General features: G+C 35.2%; 1 protein-coding gene across 2 annotated transcripts in view; it reads left to right on the top strand.

Annotated features, from left to right (window-relative positions):
- The window catches only part of ARL13B (ADP ribosylation factor like GTPase 13B), a 70,394-nt gene that overhangs the window by 2,903 nt on the left and 47,835 nt on the right, over positions 1 to 19,656 (top strand). For both annotated transcript variants that reach the window (XM_059392130.1, XM_059392129.1), the window contains 2 exons: positions 11,707 to 11,777; positions 17,744 to 17,993. In XM_059392130.1, coding sequence (XP_059248113.1) covers positions 11,707 to 11,777; positions 17,744 to 17,993 — 321 coding nt within the window. The remainder of the gene's footprint in view (positions 1 to 11,706; positions 11,778 to 17,743; positions 17,994 to 19,656) is intronic.

Here is a 19,656-nt window from a genome sequence, read left to right as displayed (position 1 = left end):
CAGCACAAAGACTCATCTTCCACCACTTGAAGATTTACATATCGCATTTCACAAGAATTCTCAATCCCAGCACATCCAAAATTGAGTTTGTATCCTCTCATTTCCATGCCAAATTGCTTCAGCCTTCCAAGTCAAGAAAAGAAGTAATCCTAGATACCTATATGTGCTTTGATCTCTCAAATCATCGTCTTTTGGTTTGTATGGGCTTAATACCACTTCCAAGTCTTACACTCTTTTAGCCTTTCCATATGCACTGCTCTGTTTTAGATAAAATTTCTGTCCCACATTTCTTTGACAGACTTCCCACTGTTCCCCTCTAATTAATTCTCTACACTGTTGTCAGTGATGTTTTTTCCTTTTTCCTCCTGTCCAAATTCCTCATGCCAGATTTGCCATATTTAAGTTCTCTAGTCCCTCCATTCCTCACCAAATGCTCTTCTTTTTTTGGTTGGCTGTTCCTAATCATTCCTCACATGTCAGTTGGGAGCTTCTCTTTCAGGACCCTTTCTTTGAATTCCATCTAGATTCTTTACTTTTTCGTTGTAATTGCTTAGCATCTTGTATTTGTCTCTTCTTACGCATGTACTGTAATGAGATGTTTATTCATAGAGTCCTGAAGAATAGCTTGTGGACAGAAGCTATTGTTATTTAAAAATATTTAAAAGTAATGCATGTTTATTGTTATTTAAAGGTGATGAATGTTTATGTAGAACATTGAAAACACAGTTAAGCAAAAGTGGCATGTATTAGTAACCTGCTGTCTCACCCCCAAAGATTTATATTTTGGTGTAGAATCTCTTATATAACTGTAAATTCTCTTTTTATTCGCTATTTTTATGCATTACCAAAAGATCTCCATTGTAAGTCAAGTTAACCATCTGATACTATATTAAATTATTAAAATATTATTGACTATATTTCCTATACTGTATATAACATCCCCATGACTTATTTGTTTTGTAACTGGAAGTATGTACCTCTTAATCCTCTTCACTTATTTCATCTCTCCCTCTATGGTAACCAACAGTTTGTTTCCTGTCTCTAAGTTTCTTTCTGTTTGATTTGTGTTTGTTTTTTCAATTCCACGAATAAATGAAAGCATATGGTGTTTGTCTTCCCCTGACTTATTTCACTTAACATCATACCTCTAGGCCATCCATGTTGTTGTACATGGCAGGATTTCATTCTTTTTTATTTTTTTTGGTGGCCAAATAATATTCCATTGTGTATCTATACACCACATCTTTATTCATCTATTGATGGACATTTAGGTTGCTTCCATATCTTGGCTATTGTAAATAATTCTACAGTAAACATAGGGGTGCATGTACCTCTTCAAATTGCTATCTTTGTTTTCTTCCTTTAGATACCCAGAAGTGAATTGCTGGTAGTTCTATTTTTAATTTTTTGAGGAACCTCCATACTCCATATGTTTTCCGTAGTGGAAAATTTAAGTTCCCCTCCACAGTGTACAGGATTTCCCTTTTCTCTTCATCTGCACCAACACTTGTTATTTTTTGTCTTTTTGATAATACCAATCTGACCAGTGTGAGGTGGTATCTTAAGAGTTTTGATTTGCATTTCCCTCATGATTAGTGACACTTAGCATCCTTTCGTGTGCCTGTTGACCATCTCTGTTCTGTTTTGAAAAACTTTTGTTTGGGTCCTCTGCCCATTTTTTAATCCGGTTATTTTTTTGAGTTGTGTCAATTTATATATTATCCTAAGTTTTATACATTTGGGACATTAGTCCTTTATTGGATCTATGTTTTGCAAATATCTTCTCTCATTCAGTAGCTTGCCTTTTTGTTTTTGTTGATGGTTTCTATCTGTGTAAAATTTTAAACAAGAGATAATAGACAGCTAATTTGAAGCTTCTTTTTATTTTTGCTTTAACATCTTTTTGCTTCATTACATGTTTTTCATGAACTAGAGTAGTGTGTTGTATAGATTCACCAAAGTATGTTTAATCATTCCTGTTATTAAATAATTAGAAAATTAAAAATTTTTCACTATTGTGAACAATGCTTGGCTGTGCACCCTCCTATAAATATTTTGGAAGTGGAATTTAAGATCAAATGATGATGAGATCAAATGAAAAAGTTTAAGGTATTTGTTATATATTGCCAAATTGCTCTTCAGAAAGGCTTTCAAAAAACAAATCAACCATTATTACTACTACCAGAAGTGTATAAGAATGCCTTTTCCCCTCAAAAAAGTGAGAGTCACCACTTGTTTTCTTCAGGGGGGAAAAACTTTTTATAGGGGGAAATACTGTCTGCATTTAGTTCCTATTTTTTGATTCCTAGTAAAATTATTTTTTCCTTGGATTTTCATATTTCTTCTTTGGGGAATTTCCCTATGATTTCCTTTGCTGTTTTCCTATTGGGGCAGGTGCATTTTCTTATTGAATTTTCTGAGATTTTAAATGTATATAGTAGTAACCATTTCTCTGTAGTATATATTACCGATATTTTTCTTCCATTTGTTATATTTGTAAATTTTTTATGGTGTTTGAAGCATAAACATTTAATAATTATTTATTCAAAGACACCATTCTTTTAGTGTAATAATTAGATTATATTCCATTATATGTCTCCAAGATTATATTCACCTATACTTTTACCTAGTACTTTAATATTTTAATTTTAACATTTAAAGCTATTAACATTTATTCTGTGTATAGGGAACAGCATTTGTCCTGGATGTAGAACCCAAGCCATGATGCTTAGTATATTCAGTACCTTGTAAGTAGGTCCTCACCCTTGCATATTATTATCTATATACTCTGAACTCCTATTATGTATGCCAGGTAGCATATAGTTGATAGTATAGTACATATAAAATATGATAGAACATGCAAGAGTTGAAAGATGATTTCTAAGATTTTTAGCCAGAATAAAAGACAGGATTTTGTAAGGGGTGTAATTTTACTGGGATCTTGAAGAAATTTTGTGCTTCCTAAGCTTTCCAAGGTCGTGAATTCAGAAATGGCCCACCTAAGAGAAGCAAAAAATTAATATCAAGTTAAATGAGAAAAAAAAATGGCAACAAGAATAACGTAATACTGCGATGAAAAATAAAAATATTTTCCGTTATTTAAAAAGAAAAATATAGTAAGTACTCATGTGCCTACTACCCAGATTTTACAAGTATTAACCTTTAGTTATCACATTTCATTTTCTAAAGAAATAGATAACAAATCTTTGAAGCTCCTTGCACCCTATTCATCTCCCACCATCCCTCCCTAGAGGTAACCACTAGCTGGGAGTAGTTTCTTGTCCATCTGTGTTTTCTGATGTCATAACTCAGCTTATCAATACTTTACTTCAGATTTATTGGTATATTGCTGTTCACTGTTGTCAGCTGTAAAGAGACTGAGACGTTACTTAAGCACTGTGGGTTAATGCTTTTTGTACATCACTGTGGTGTCTGGTAAAAGCAAACTGTGATAGATAGGGCATGTCATCTTTGCTATGAATTTTTTCAATGGGGAAACATTTAGTACCTTAATAGGCATCATTTTGTTTTTAATAAATATAACCGTAAATCCTATACTGTTTATAGAAATTGCTGAGTTTTTAATTTGTTAATTAAGCTGTACACACAGATTAGAAAGGATTATCTGATTGCTGTATGCAGAACTGGAATGTTTTACATTTCTTTTTAAACCCCTAGGGCTTCTTGTGTATTCTCAGTAAGAAGTTTAGTATTTTAGGATAAAAAGGGACCTAGAGACATTCTGATTCTATGCCTTAATATTTTAGAATTGAACAAATTGACATGAAGATTTTGACTTACGACTTCAGAACTAGCATATGACCCCAAGTTTGGTCCCCTTTCTATTTATTAATGAACTAGAACTAGCATATGACCCCAAGTTTGGTCCCCTTTCTATTTATTAATGGTCCATAAATTTAGATAGTGATTTTGATGTAATATTATCCTGGGCTCCACAATCTGAACTAAAATGTCAGAAAATAGTGCATTTGTACACTAAAATCACAGCATAATTTTTGGGTGGTAAACTTTTTATTATACCAATTTTTTTTGTGGTAGGTTTTTTTTCTCTCTCACACACATTTATCATTAAATGGTGTTCCCAAGTCATTTTTCCGACATGTGTTTATGCTACTTTTTAAATTTAGTACTTGTTTTATGTAGTTCTAAATATTTTCAGTAATACTCATTTGATGTGTTTAGGTTTTTTTAGTGTTTTGGTGAAATAGTTTTGTTTTTTTTTTTTAAGATTTTATTTTATTTGTTTGAGACAGAGAGAGAACATGGGCCCAAGGAGAGGGGCAGAGAGAATGGAAGAGTGAAAAGCTGACTCTCCTCTGAGTAGGGACCTGGATGTAAGGCTCAATCCCAGGACTCTGGGATCGTGACCTGAGACAAAGGCAGCACCTGACTGACTGAACCGCCTAGGTGCCCCCCAAATGTTTTTTTTGTTTTGTTTTATTTTAAGATTTTATTTATTTTTTTGCCAGAGACTGAAACACAGCGAGAGAGGGAACACAAGCGGGGTGGAGGAGGGGGGAGTGGGAGAGGAAGAAGCAGTCACCCTGCTGAGTGAGAACACTGTTGTGGGACTCTATCCCAGGCCTCTGGGATCATGACCTGAGCTGAGGGCAGACGCTTAATGACTAAGCCACCCAGGCTCTCGAAAATAGTTTATTTTTGACTTGCAATGTATTTTTGAAGTTAGAAATAGTTTTTATGTAGTTATCTCATTTGAAGCATTGTCTCCTTAGTTGACAAGTTAGGACGTTTAGAATTGTAGATGTTCAAATGATTGCAATAATGTCACTCAATAAAAATTAATAATTCAAATTCTTTTTAAGTTCAAAACTCTGGTATTATATTGCTTAGATTTCTGATATATCAAATTGTATATCTATTATATAAAAAGAGACTCAGATCAAATGTATAAAACAAGCTTTTGACCTTCTTAATCCCTACTTTTAATTTTTTTTTAAAGATTTTTATTTATTTATTTGACAGAGAGGAGATCACAAGCAGGCAGAGAGGCATGCAGAGAGGAAGCAGGCTCCCTGCTGAGCAGAGAGCCCAATGTGGGGCTCAATCCCAGGACCCTGAGACCATGACCTGAGCCGAAGGCAGTGGCTTAACCCACTGAGCCACCCAGGGGCCCCTAATTTTTTTTTTTTTTTTTTTACTCAGAATTCTTTCACTTTTAAAAATCTTTCTCACTGTTAATTATTACCTTGAAACCTTGAGCATGTAAATGTTTTCAGAAAACTTAAGCCAGTTTGATATAAGAAGATAATTTTTTAAAAGGATTTTATTTATTTGTCAGAGAGAGAGAACACAAGCAGGGGGAGCAGCAGGCAGAGGGAGAAGCAGGCTCCCTGCTGAGTGAAAAGCTAGATGCGAGACTTGATCCAGGATCCTGGGATCATGACCTGAGCTGGAGGCAGACACTTAACCAACTGAGCCACCCAGGCATCCCAGAAGATAGATAGTTTTAATTACATTCTCTAAGATTGAGCGGTCACTTTTATGTGAAGATTTATATAAATTAAATCCATTGTAGTACTTTATCAACTGAAAATTATATATTTTAATTTTTCTTAATATTTACTCAGCAAATGGGGGAGTTAGAAAATATATTATGCTATTTCATTCAGTAAAGATGCTTAATGTGTGTGTGTGCACAGGACATTTGATGCTGGGGCTACAGAGTTGATTGACAAGTTCCAGTAGAGGACACTGTATTAGAAGTTGCATAAGAAAGTTAATATCTGTTTGCTGTGGTAGCAAAGAATCGTCAGGAAGGACAGAAAAGATGAGGGGAGTACCTTGATTAGTAGGCCTGCTGACGAGGGCAGAAGAGGAGGCTACAGAATTTGGACTTAATTTTGTTTAAGGATTCTAAGCAGGATTTTAACTGCCATAGTTAGATTTTCATCAATATCATGGTTAGGTTTTATTAACAGCTTGCTATTCATGCTATTCATGTTAGTGTACCTGTATTACATAATCTACTTTCTGTTAGTTCCACGAACTAAGTTACGATTGTGATAGACCTAAATCTGTAAGGGAAACGTCATGATACTCTGATGAAAATGAGCCACACTACTTGGCTTCTGATGTGTATCTGTGTGCATATATATAAGTCAGTAAATTATAGGCTAAACAAAATGTTTTAAGTTATCCTTTAAAATAATAATAATTATTACTGTTTTTACAAACCATTGTATTTAAACTTCCCATGGAAACTGCTCTTGATTAACTTTTTATGAGCACGTAGGGATGGGTAACTTGTACCTTCTCTACTTACAAGGATAATATGAATATAAATGATAGGGTAAAGTAGCTTTGAACCATTAAGACACACTATATGAATTCAAAGCATTGGATATTGCAGGGTTTGGGAAAAGATGAGAGCATTTACTACTGAGTTACTTAATTTGGGGCAATTACCAAAAAAAATTAATTTTACAAAACTTTGCAGTATTTGGTATTGCTTATCTTCTAAGCCTTCTGGATACTAGTCCCAATGCTGCCATTTCTTTGGTCTCCTCATTTCTTTCTAATTACAGTTTTAAGGGTTTCTTCAAAGGTTCTCAGGGTTCCATGCTCCCCTCACCCCTAGCTCTTCTCCTTCATATGTTCTCCCTCGGATCTTTCATCTGTTCTCATAGTTTTAATTAATTAATTACTATGTCTCATAAACCCAGGACAGATCTCTTCTTCAGCTTCAGACTTCAGTGTGAGATGAGTGAGCACGGTCAACATGTATAAAATTGAACCCATTCATTTTCTTCTGTAATCTGGTCCCTGCCTGTTCTGTGTTCTCATCTCATGGACTTCCTGTTTTGAATTTTATGCTGTAATAAGAATAGCCATTGGTTGAGCACTTATTTTTGTGGCACAGGCATTGAGCACTTTACTTGTGTTGTCATATTTCATTTAACCACATCCCTGTGGGATGGATGTTATTATTAACTCATTTTACTGATAAAATTCTGAGATGTTAAATAACATAGCCCAGGTCATATAGCTTGGAAGTGTCAAATCTCGGACTTGAATGCAGGTCTAATACCGAGTTCTTGGCAATCTATCAGATCGCACACAATCCCTGTTACTTGTTACTAGAGGAAACTTACTATACATCTTAAAATACTGCCAAGTGCTTTCCATCTCAGCCTTTCTAGTTTGATATATAATTAATGACTGAGGGATAACTGTGATAAGAGTGAAGTGATCACTTTCAACTGCTGAGAAAGTCACATGATTAAATATTTGTTGATACTAGTTCCTAAGGTAGCAGTATATCAAGTTTACTTTAGATTCAAAGTGTAGTTCTGTTGTGTGGTGATTATGTGTGCGTCTAACAAACGTGTCCTCCTTTTGTTTAAGGCTGCTCTACTGAGGTGTACTCTTAACCCCTAGCTTTAGCGACTCTACACCCTGCGAGTTCTCCTCCCCTCCTTGGGTGCAGTATCTTCTCAGGCAGTGTTTCCAGTCTGGAATCTCTTCATCCTACCATGCATCTTAACCTTACCCTTGCTTGGCAAACTTTTCTACTTTAACAGCTTAGCTGAGGCATTGCCTTCTGTAAGGAGCTTCCCTGACCTTCTGTATCTCTAGGCTGGATAAAGTCCTCTTGCTCTCTATTACTCTAATATCTTGTATACATAGATGAGCATATTTAACTGTCATACTGTCACAATGTACTAATTTTAGTTCTTCTATTTACTATTATTGTCTCCTGCCACTATCATTTAAGTTTAGTAGGGAAGAATTTCTGTATCTGTTGTTTATTTTGTACTAATATTTGTTTATGTTTTAGTCACTCTCATTAGAAGATGAGTACTGTGAGATAGAAAACCAAGTCTCAGGTATTTTTGTGTCCATAATGCCTATTGTCTGACCAAATGACTTGTTTTTATTGCTAGTATCAACTTTTCCAGACACTATAAACCTAAGCACACTATATATATATATTTTTTTTCAATTGAAGGATTATATATTTATTTGATCAGTAATCATAAGGTTAAAAAAAGATACAGAGTGTCTTCCATCCTTCTTTTGTCGTAGGCACAGCGAACTGTTCCCAATCAGTGGTAATTTACCATACTTTAAATAGCTATAATGACATGTATATTTTAACATGTGTTAGAGTGTACGTCTTCATTTTCTGAAGGGCATAAGATTTTGAGTGTTAGGTGAATGTTACCCTTTTAAATCCATTCTGTTCTGAAAGTATAAATTTAATTTTTGTTAATCAGAAATTGCAGTAATTCATGCTGTGATTTTTCATTTGTACTATTAATGTTATGTTTATTCATTAAGACTTTAATTACCTCAAATATTTAATTAAAGTCATGTTTTCAAGTATATGGTGTATGGTCTAAAAAATTAACTACTTTCAAGATTGTCAAAGTAAAAAAGAAATCCAGAGAGACTTATTTTGTGCCATTCTCAGCATAATTACAATTTTCCAATGTGTTATTTTCATGTTTGAAGGACTTTTTTGTTTGAACCTGTTATTCTATTAAAAAGGAAGTTTTTAAGGTAAAAAGCTAATACCCTTGATAGCAAGCTTTAAGAGAAAATGTGTTCAAAATGTGTCATAGCAATTATTTAGAATATTCTTTTAGCTGGAATCTTGACAAGAATGGAGAGAAAACAGAAGATGCAACCTGTGTAATAGAGAATGAGAGGCCATTTCCTTAAAAAAGTCTATTTGAGATTTTTCACTTTGGCTCATAAGGCATAAGAAAACATCACATCCGTGATATTCCTGGAAACTGCTAACCTAGTTGCAGTTGGTCTTCGTTGACTTATAGAGTGGGTATGGTTGCCTGCCATCTCTTCCTGTGGCTGCCTGTGCTTTCCCATGAAAACAGTAATCACACATACCTATCTAATACCTGTTTTCTTGCTCTCGAGTGAGTTAGGAATTTTGGATGTTTTGTTTGCTGCTGTATACAAGGTGTTTAATAAATATTTATAGGATAAAGGAATCAAGTAAGCATAATGTGGGCATTTTGTTCTCCAGTAGTAATTGTTTTGGTTCATGGTCATGTCTGAAGGATGGTAGATCTTTAAATACATTATAAATTTTCAAACGGCAATTGAATTATTTTTAATATTATTTTAATCTAATTTATTGTATATCTAGTCATTTGAATTACCTAAAATATTATATAAATGCTACATTATCTATTTCTTTTGGATAGACATTTACTATATTTTGCTTAGGAGATTATTTTACACTTAAATCTTTTTTTTTTTTTAAGATTTTAATTATTAGAGAGAGAGAGAGAGAGACCACAAGCAGAAGTGTAGGAGAGGGAGAGGGAGATGCAGGCTTCCTGTGGAGCAGGGACCCTGATTTAGGGCTCAATCCCAGGATGGTGACCTGAGCCAAAGGCAGATGCTTAACCAGCTGAGCCACCCAGGCACCACATAATTTGTACTTAAATCTTATTTGATATTTAGTAGTTGTGAATTCTTCAAACAAAACAATAATGTTATACTCCAGAATATTGCACTGCTTCCTTAAGAAGTAAATGCATATTTTTCACAGTTGATAAAGCAGGTGTAATTTCTACATGCGTAGAAGTATCCAGAACTCACATACTATCTCAGCTCCTTAAATTCATAATCTGTCATAGTTCTCTTTGGCATTCCCACTGACCCTCCACTGGCTGACTAGGGTTGGGGTATGGCGATGCTGCTAATTGTGGCTTACTTTATTTTTGCACTGATTCAAGCTTAGATATACTTCCATTTATTCCTCATGATGGGTAGAGACAGTTAAAACTTTTAAGACTATGGCTCCTGGATGAAAAAAAAAATTAATATGGAGAGTAAATCAACTTCATTCACAAAAGCCAAAGCCCTTACCTACGAGGCCGTCCATGATCTGGCCTCTGATGTATTTCTGACTCCTGTTGTTCTTCCCTGCTCCATTGGTTTTACCACATTGGCATGCATGCTGATAGTAGAACATTCCTGCGTGCCCTCACCTTAGTGCCTTTGCCCTAGATATTCTTTCTTGACCCAGATATTTGCACAACTAGCTCCTTCCTTCAAGGCCTTGCTCCGATTTTACCTTCTCAGTGAGGCCTGCCCATCTCACCAGACATAAAACTGCTACCCAGCTTCCATCCCTATTGCTGCCTCCCTCTAGCCAGCTTTACTGTATATTCTTTTTTCATAGTATGTAACCACCTTCCAACATAGTTATAGTGTACTTAGTTCTTATATTTATTAATGTATTATTTATAATATTATAATATTAATAAATAAATATTTATTAGTTCCTGCCAGTTAACATGTATGTTTAGTAAGGGAAGAATTTCTGTATCTGTTTTTGTTTGTTTTCTCGTTGTAGTAGTTTCTTTAATACACAGGCATATCTTAAGTACTTAGAACACTGGTATCTAGTGTACAGAAGATGATCAGTAACTGTTTGTTTAATAAACGACCAGTTTGGTTTTTGCAAGACCAAGTTTGTTTTTCCTCAGTGTATGATCCATAACTGGACTGCCTTACCCCTTCAGCTCTGTCCTTTGTTTTTGTTATATGGATCCTTCGACTACATCTGGCATAAAAGAAAAACAAACAGATCCAAGATCCAAGAGAGTTAGAGCTAGAGAGAAAAAAGAAGACCCCTTCTTAACATCTAAGTTTTGTGTGTGTGTGTGTGTGTGTGTGTGTGTGTGTGTGTGTGTTTTTTAACCCTTTTTGGGATGATTGTTTGTATAGAATGACTTGGCAGAAACCCAGAAGAATGTGGCCCCATGGCTTTAACATGACACCCATGTTATGCTGTGGCTTTCTCTCTCTATTCCCAAATCTGTGGTTTTAATGAATGGTCTTACCTCTTATATGTATGATGGCTCAGCCTGAAACAGAAATGAGCTCTAGTGGGGGACTATATTGCCAAGATAGTAGGACTGTTCTAATAGGTTTGTTCCTTTATACCTATCCTCTGTTTAAGAACTTTCTAGGTGTTAAGTGATTTAAGTTCTAGTTCTGACTCTGTAAGCGACTCATTGTCTTACAACTCTGGTCTTATGTTTCTTCAACTGTAAAATTGAACTAGACTTTTTTTTCCCCCCTGATTATGTGAAGTTTAGCTATATCATCAAAAAGATTTTAAGTTTTATAATTGTAGGAACCCTCTTTCAAAATATGTTAGCACTTAAGTTAATAATCATGTTATTAAAGTATATTTAAGATTTATACTTGATGAGGTGCTAGATAGCTAAAAACAGAGGTGAGCACACCAGTAGTGTCTAGAACCGAACAATTGTTTTTTTATGTATTTCACAAGAAAAAACAGATTTGTGATAATTCTTAGAATTCAGTTAACTAGAAAATTGGATCTTTAGCGATGATAAATAACTGGTGTTAGAATCATTCTCTCTTTGTTCTTTCTCTTCTCCTGTTCTTTCTCTACCTGTTGCCCAATCTCTTGTACAGTTTTCTTTTCTGTTTTTTCTTTTTTGCTGATAGAACTAAAGGATGACACTTTAAAGGTATTTCTCAAGAATTTTGCTTTGGAATCTATTTTGTTCATTATTGAACTGCTTGGGGTCCAGCAGTTTATGTTATACATGGTAGATGCTCCTTAAATGTTGCTTGAATGAATGAATTTACTTTTATTTTTCTCCAATATTGAATTAATTCAGAAAGTGATTTTTAAATTTTTATTATTTTAAGAAAGGTGACTCTTGTGATGGTGGGACTTGATAATGCTGGTAAAACGGCAACAGCAAAGGGAATCCAAGGAGGTAAGCAGAAAATATGTATTATTAAACTATTCTGAATTATTTATTTATGTAAATTGCTTTATTACATATTCATTTGGTTTAGATTGTATACACTCCCTTACTTTAAATTCTTAGTATGCTTGTGGCTAGTATGGTGAATAGACTCTAGTTTAAGAATACCAGCCTGTTAATATGTTTCAGATTTGAGTAAGTGCAGAGATGCAGAGGATCCTTGGGGTCTTTGATCAGATAAATGGGATCACATCTGTCTTCTCAGCACCAGAGGGAAAAAGCAAAAAAAGGACATGTCCTGCCTTGAAGGATATCCATCTTCTACTTAACATTCTCTTGGCCAGAATTTAGTCACAAGGCTAAGGAGGGAAAGAAAGAAAGAAAGGGAGGTAGAAATATAATTAGCTAGCACAACTCTCTTCGTATGTCTTGATTTTTTTTTAATATGATTTGTGACTTTTATAGTTATGATAAAATTATGGCCTTTTCCTTATCAGATGGTTTTATGTCATTTATATTACATTTCATTCATTTTATTTATTTAGTTAGTCTTAATTTAATACTGTATACTACAATATAGAAGCAACTGTGCTGGTAAGTTTGTTGTACACCCAGAAGATGTGGCCAAGCATCTTATGGGTATGAACTGGGAAAAAGCTTAACATATATTTGTTGCTGAAAAAGGATGTTTCAACAAGATATGGATACCGAATAGTCAGGGGGGCTTTTATTTATGGGAGTTTATGAAAGAAAATTAACACTTTGCAAAACTTGCTGTTGGAGGAAAATGTTTTATCACCGTATATTCTACTATGTAACATGAGATGTAAATTATATATTTTTGTCTTTGGATTCTTGAAGTCCTTTTGTGTGTACCCTTCATGCTGTCTCCTAGGTTATATCCTCACAGAGCATTCATTGTCATCATCTAAACTAGGGGTGGCAAACTTCTTTTGTAAAGAGCCAGATAGTAAATATTTTACACTTTGAGGGTCATGCATTCTTTTTCCCAGCTATACAACCATGACATAGTATGAAAGCAGTCATACCCAATATATAAACAAATAAGCATGGCCATGTTCCAATGAAGCTTTGTTATGGACACTGAAATTTGATGTATTATGAAATACTATCTTTTTTATCTTCGTAATTACTTAAAAATAGAAAACACAATCTTTGCTTGAGAGCCATATAAAAGTAGATCGTGAGCCAGATTTGGCCTTCAGACTGTGACTCCTCATCTAAACATCTTTACTTCTTCCATTTCTTCAGTCTTACATTGAGGGAGAAGAATCTAAGACTCAGACTGTCTACTTTGTTGTGTGTACTTAAACATCCTCTTTCCATTAGGATCATTCTCTTCTGATTTTCATCTCTCTGTTTCTATCAGTTTCTTTTTCTGAGTTTAGAAATTACTCAGGTTGTTATATCATGAACAGAAAGTCAAAGCTGTCTTCAACTTTGAGCTTGTTCTTCATCTTGTTTATTTATTCTTCAGCCTACTCTTGTGACTGATTTCTTACCTTTTTTTCTTTTTTTAAGCTTCCAGTTATATAGAAGTAGATGAAGTTTTCCAATGGAGCTTTTTCATGCCTTTGTATTTGTTTATGCTATTTCTACTTGTCCTTTTTTTTTTTTTTTTTTTTTAAGATTTTATTTATTTATCTGACAGAGCGAGAGAGCACTAGCAGTGGGGGACAATGGAGAGTGAGAAGGAGAAGCAGACTCCCCGCCTAAGCAGGGAGCCAGATGTGGGGCTTGATCCCAGAACCATGGGATCATGACCTAAGCTGAAGGCAGATGCCTAACTATCTGAGCCACCCAAGCACCCCTCCCACTTGCCTTATTAGAGAGAATATCTGCTTATCTTTAAAGCAGAGTATATATTTCTAAAGGTGGATTTTTGTTATATAGTCTCATTCTTCATGAAATCTTTTCTACCTCCTGCTACAGTTAGCCATTACCACTACCATCAGTAGATATGACTGCTTCCTGTGCTTTGGCCTATACTTACTTATACCTACTTGTATCACTACTTAAATTACTCCCTCATTCATGCATCTCTTACTCATTCTGGTGTCCCAGTTCAGCCATGCCTTATGTGTAATAGGTAACCTTCTTCCAACATTTTGCCATGGCTTCTACTCTTCAGCTTTTTTCGGGTTTGTCTCAGTTTCTTTTCTTCTTTTTTTCCCCCTCATTTCTTTTGAGACATATCTGCTTCTTTTCTAAGTGCAATGTCTAAATCCATACCTTCAGTGTCTTTCATCTAGAATACAATAGCTTCCTAATCAGAGAGTACTTTTCTTATGTTGACCTTTGCTTTTTCTATCAACTTCCCTTCTTTATAGCTATCAAAGTGATTGTATTAGTTGGATATAGGTTCAGTTGTCCTAACAGAGACCTAAAATTACAGTGGCTTAACAAAATAGAATTTTATTTCTCATAATAGTGCACACAAAAGTAATGTAGGCCTACCATAATAGCCCTTTGGTGGTAGAGACTCAAGTTCCTTCTCCTTTTTTTTTTTTTTTTTTTTTGGCCATTTATAGTGTTCTCCCTTGCCTATCTAGTCCAAGGTGCCTCACTACGGTGCATTTTAGCAGGAAGGGAGAAGTAATGGGGAAGGGAGGCCATTTTCTTTTCTTTTAAGGGCATGAACTAGAAGCTCCTATATCAGTTCAGTTCAATGCCGTTGACTAGAACTGGTGGGATTCTGGAGCTGGCTCCTACTTGCTCTATTGGCTTATATCAGCTATCTAGAGCCAGTTAGGTACATCTCTTTCCAATTATGTGTTCAGGTACCTCGCACTAGTTTGAAATTGGCCATAGTGGGAATATTCACACCACGGAAAATGACAAACAGTACATATCAAATTTCCCCAAAAGTGGTTAAACATTTAACTCTACACCACTAGCTCACTATCTAGGGTATGCTTTAATGGCCATCCCTCGCTACCACAGACATGGGGGATTGTAGTCTTTATCCTAAATAGGTATGTGCTCAGCTAAAAAATCCAGGATTCTCTTGACTATCCAGTGCTGTTTCCTAATAGTTTCCAAGAAATGATTGCTATTTGGGTGGCAAAATTTTTCTTTGTGTAAATTGATCCCTATTTTTGTTGGATATTAACGTATCTCCATTATGTTATAGGTATTTATGTTTCTACTTTTCTCCGCTATGTAAGAGCTCTGTAAGATCAGAAGATGAATCTTGTTATTGTGTATGTAAGACACTGCATAGTGCTTTGCATACAATAGATATGCAATAAATAAGTTATTGATTATATATTTTCACTTTCTCTTGGGCTTTCTAGAGATTGTCTTAACATGTATACTTTACTGAAATCCTCAGGCCCGGGGACCATTTGTCTCTGTACTTCTGGTTCTTGTATGATACTTGATCTATAATAGACCCTCAATAAATGGCTACTAGCATGAATGGATGGATAAGTATATGGAAGGACGAAAGGAAGGATGTTAAGGACAGTAGCTTCAGCTACCCTTCAGCTGTCATGGCAGTCTGGTGTTATAATATTGAGCTGCTATATACTTTGTGCTAAGTACAAAGGATACAAAGTAGGTCCTAGATATTGGGAAAGTACAGGCTATTGTGAGGACCAGCAAGAAGAGAGAATATTGTGATAGAGTGTGTAGGTGATCCTGCAGGTAGACTGAAATCATTAGAAAGGATTTATAGGGAAGTTGTATCTAGAGCATTTAGTCTTCTTGAAGTCTGTCTTGAAACACAGAATCATAAATAGGACCCAGAGGAGAGGATAGAGAAGTCAGGGAGGAAAGGCATTTAACCTGGATTTGAATCCTGGCTCTGCCCACCATGTAACCTTGAAAAAATTACCTAATCTGAATTGGTTTTCTGGGAATGTTGCCATCATTTTATCTGCATTGCTCTCCTTTGCTTGGAATGTTCTTCTGCCTTCTTTTATTATAATTATGTAGTTTTTAATACTTCATTTTTTTTTCATGGCCTTTCTGAAGTCTTTGTATAACATAGCTTCTGCCGCCCTCCTCTTTAGTGTTTTCCTCCTAGATGCCTGTGGTCTTAGTTTGGGCTGCTGTACCCATATCTTAGCCTGGGTGGCTTAAACAGGTTGTTCCTTTGAGGACTGCAACCCTCTTATTCATCTTTATATCCTAATGCGTAACAAAGTTTTGTGCTGAGTAGGTGTCTGTATGTGTTAGTTTTCTTATCCCTGTTCTAGCATTGTTAATTTATTTTCATTAATAATTTTCTGGGAATACTTGTGAAATCATGCTCAAAGACAGCTGCCTATTTTAACTAAGAAAACCAGTTCTGGCCTGGACTAGATCATGTTTTGAAATGTCTACTGTAATCCTGTTTTGGGAGTATCATTCTGCTTATATTTCTTCTAAACTTTTTTCTCCTAGATAATGAAGGTCTTAGAAAAATGTGACTTGTAATGTCTCTTTTAACTCTGTAGGGAGCTGCTTAAACTGTGCTAAGGTACTTGCTGCCTGGGAGTGGTACCCTGCAGATCTGTTTTCCAGTCACACCTAAATCTAGCAGCAAATGCCTTTCAAATTTATCTTTGTAATAGCAAATATTTTGTTGAATATAGGAATGATAAAGACCATCTACACCAGCATTATTCAGTAGAACTTTCTGCAGTGATAGGAATGTTCTATATGGCCTCTGTCTAGTAGTAGGGTAGGCCACTAGCCAATGTGGATCGTACACCTGAAGAATTGAAATTTAAATGTAGATCATACACCTGAAGAATTTTGAGCACTTTAAATGTATATCGTACACCTGAAGAATTGAAATTTAATTTAATTTGATTTTAATTTAAAAAGCCTCATGTATTTTGGGGCCATTGTATTGCCCAGGTATAAACAAAGTCCAATAGAGTGCTATTTGTTGTGGATTCTGGTGATGAAGAGAGAGTAAAAGAGATAAACGTGAAGTTTCCTTCATAGCCATTGAGTCATCAGGTTCTGTTAGTCTTTCTTGAGTTCTGTCTTTCCATTCTTTATTTTCATATCTGTCTGAAACGTGGTCATCACTGTCATTTCTAGCCAGTTCTAGAGACTTTGCAAAGAAGTTTCTTAATAAAGCACTACTTTAGTCACCTTAATTATATTACTAGTCTACTGACATACCTTCCCTGGCTCCCAGTTCTCTCTGGAACCCTCTTCAGTCTGCATTCACGGTCTTAAGGGTTTGCTCCAACTACAAGTTCAAGTCTTCTTGAACCTTAGTTGTCTTTTTAATCTTATTACCATTCCTTGGCAGTTATGTACACCCTGTACCTCTTTTGTGTTGTCATATATAGAAGTACAGAAAATTTTAATTTTTAATTTATGAGAACATCCAAAGCATGTTCCTGTAGAAATGATGAAATCTACTCTATATCTGCAAGCTGCCCTGAAAAGTTTCTTTATTCCAATTATCTTTAATTCAATAATTAAAGAAGTGCAGTCTACTCCTCATAGCTTCTCCCATTTTTTGGTTCTTCTCAACTATTCTCTAAATACTCAGTTTTTCTTTATAACTTCACAGAGGTTGCAATGGTCTCTGGGGATGGCTGTGGTGTTGAAGGGTTGAAATTTTTATTACTTGTAATTTAAGAGAGACGATAGCCTCAAAGGCAAGAGTTCATTCATTTACTCATTCTACGGGTATTTATTGCTTACCTCTTACATGGTAGACATTATTCTAGGAGCCAGGGTTATGCCAGTATAAAACAAATAAACAAAGAAGAAATTTTTATCTGCATGGAGCATAAATTCTAGTTGAATATTTTATAATATCTACCCTTCCTCCAAACCAGTATACTTAGATGTAAAGCTTAATGTGTAAGCAAATAATAAACATTCCATTTAGTACTAAATTATGATTGAAAACTGCTTTTTATGTCATTTAAGTTGTGAAATTAAATTGATGTTATTAATTTAACGTCTAAAGATTGTTTCTTTTGTATCATTTGAAACAGAGTATCCTGAAGATGTAGCTCCTACTGTTGGCTTTTCCAAAATTGACCTTAGACAAGGAAAGTTTGAAGTCACCATTTTTGACTTGGGAGGTGGAAAAAGAATTCGGGGAATCTGGAAGAATTACTATGCTGAGTCCTATGGGGTAATATTTGTTGTGGATTCCAGTGATGAAGAGAGAATGGAAGAGACAAAGGAAACAATGTCAGAAGTGCTAAGACATCCTAGGATATCGGGAAAGCCTATACTGGTGTAAGTAACGTTGCTGTCATTGTAAACGCAGAAGCAGTGACATTAGCCAATAAAGAAATTTACCTGTTACAAAATAAATAAGCAAATAAGCTAAAATTGTCACATCCTAATGTAATAAAATGTGGTTAACTGGGAATTGTTTTGGTCTCCTTAGTAATTAAGGATTGAGGCTGTGTTATTAAGAAGAGTTATATTAGATCTTCTGGGTATTCAAATATAAACTCTTTGTTTTATTTGATAACTTACTTTTTATAAGAGTCTGCATTTTGAAATGACCTATTAATAAGGTTCTAGGATGTTTTTCAATTTTTTCCCTCTTTTAATAATTTATGTTTTGTGTTTGTCTTCTTTTTCTTGAAGAGTATTTTTTTTTTTAAGATTTTATTTATTTATTTGACAAACAGACATCACAAGTAGGCAGAGAGGCAGGCAGAGAGAGAGGAGGAAGCAGGCTTCCCACTGAGCAGAGAATCCAATGGGCTCGATCCCAGGACCCTGGGATCATGACCTGGGCTGAAGGCAGAGGCTTTAACCCACTGAGCCACCCAGGCACCTTGAAGAGTATTCTTATTTGGAAGTTATTTAAAAGGTTTATTCTTCTAAATTTCTAATTTTTTTTTAAAGATTTTATTTATTTGACAGACAGAAATCACAAGTAGGCAGAGAGGCAGGCGTGGGGGGAGAGGGGGGCGCGGGATGCAGGCTCCCTGCTGAGCAGAGACCCCCCCCCCATGTGGGTCTCCATCATGACCTCAGCTGAAGGCAGAGACATTAACCCACTGAGCCACCCAGGTGCCCCTGATTTCTAAATTTTTATTCCTATATTTCCAAATTGAATGTGTGATCTGTGCTGTTATCAGCTTAGTCATGTGCTTATATCATTTTGTTCAGCTGCCTAAACATATTTTAAAAAGTGACAATGGGCAGTCACAGCCTTTCTGCATAGTAAACACCAGATGGTGCTATAAGACATAGAAAAATGAAAGTCCTTTAAATCGCTCTTAAAATCAGAGTAAACTGAATGTGTGCCATTGCCTTCTTGTCCCTTTTTCCTCATGCCTGTTTCATTACTGAGGATTAAAAACAACCAACCAGCTTATCGTGTGGCTAAATGAGAAATTGTAAGCAGAGTTTCTCAGTGGTCCCCAGCAGTAAATGAATATTTTTAAATGAGGCAGTTTAGAAGCTTTCATTACACAAAGTAAGACTTTTTGGCATCATTTATTAGTATAGATCCTATGGCTTAATTTTTATTTAACCAATTAGTGAAGATATTTGATTTGTGTAATCAATTCTCACCTTTATTGAATCTGAAGGAAAGTTTAATAGACATATGTATGAAGAATGAACTGTGTTGAACCCCATAGGCTAAGATTCTCTACACATTTAAGCAAAGAACAGTGACTTCTAAAGTAAAAAGTGTTAATGACTGAGATGACTGATGCTCATGTGTAAAATAATTGTGTGTTCATTTTTAACCCTATAGTCATTTATTTAATTTATTCTTTCATTCGTTCATTCATGTGTTAAATCAGCAGTATTTATTATGCATCCACTATGTGCTAGGCACTGTTCTGGTGATGGGGATACATTTGGGAACAAAAACAGTATAAATCCATGTATGATCTCAGAAGCTTACATTCTAGGGAGTGGCATACACAAT

Source organism: Mustela nigripes, chromosome 2 (genome assembly GCF_022355385.1).
Source record: "Mustela nigripes isolate SB6536 chromosome 2, MUSNIG.SB6536, whole genome shotgun sequence".
NCBI classification, from domain to species: Eukaryota; Metazoa; Chordata; class Mammalia; order Carnivora; family Mustelidae; genus Mustela; species Mustela nigripes.
This window is presented reverse-complemented; position numbering and strand designations above follow the sequence as displayed.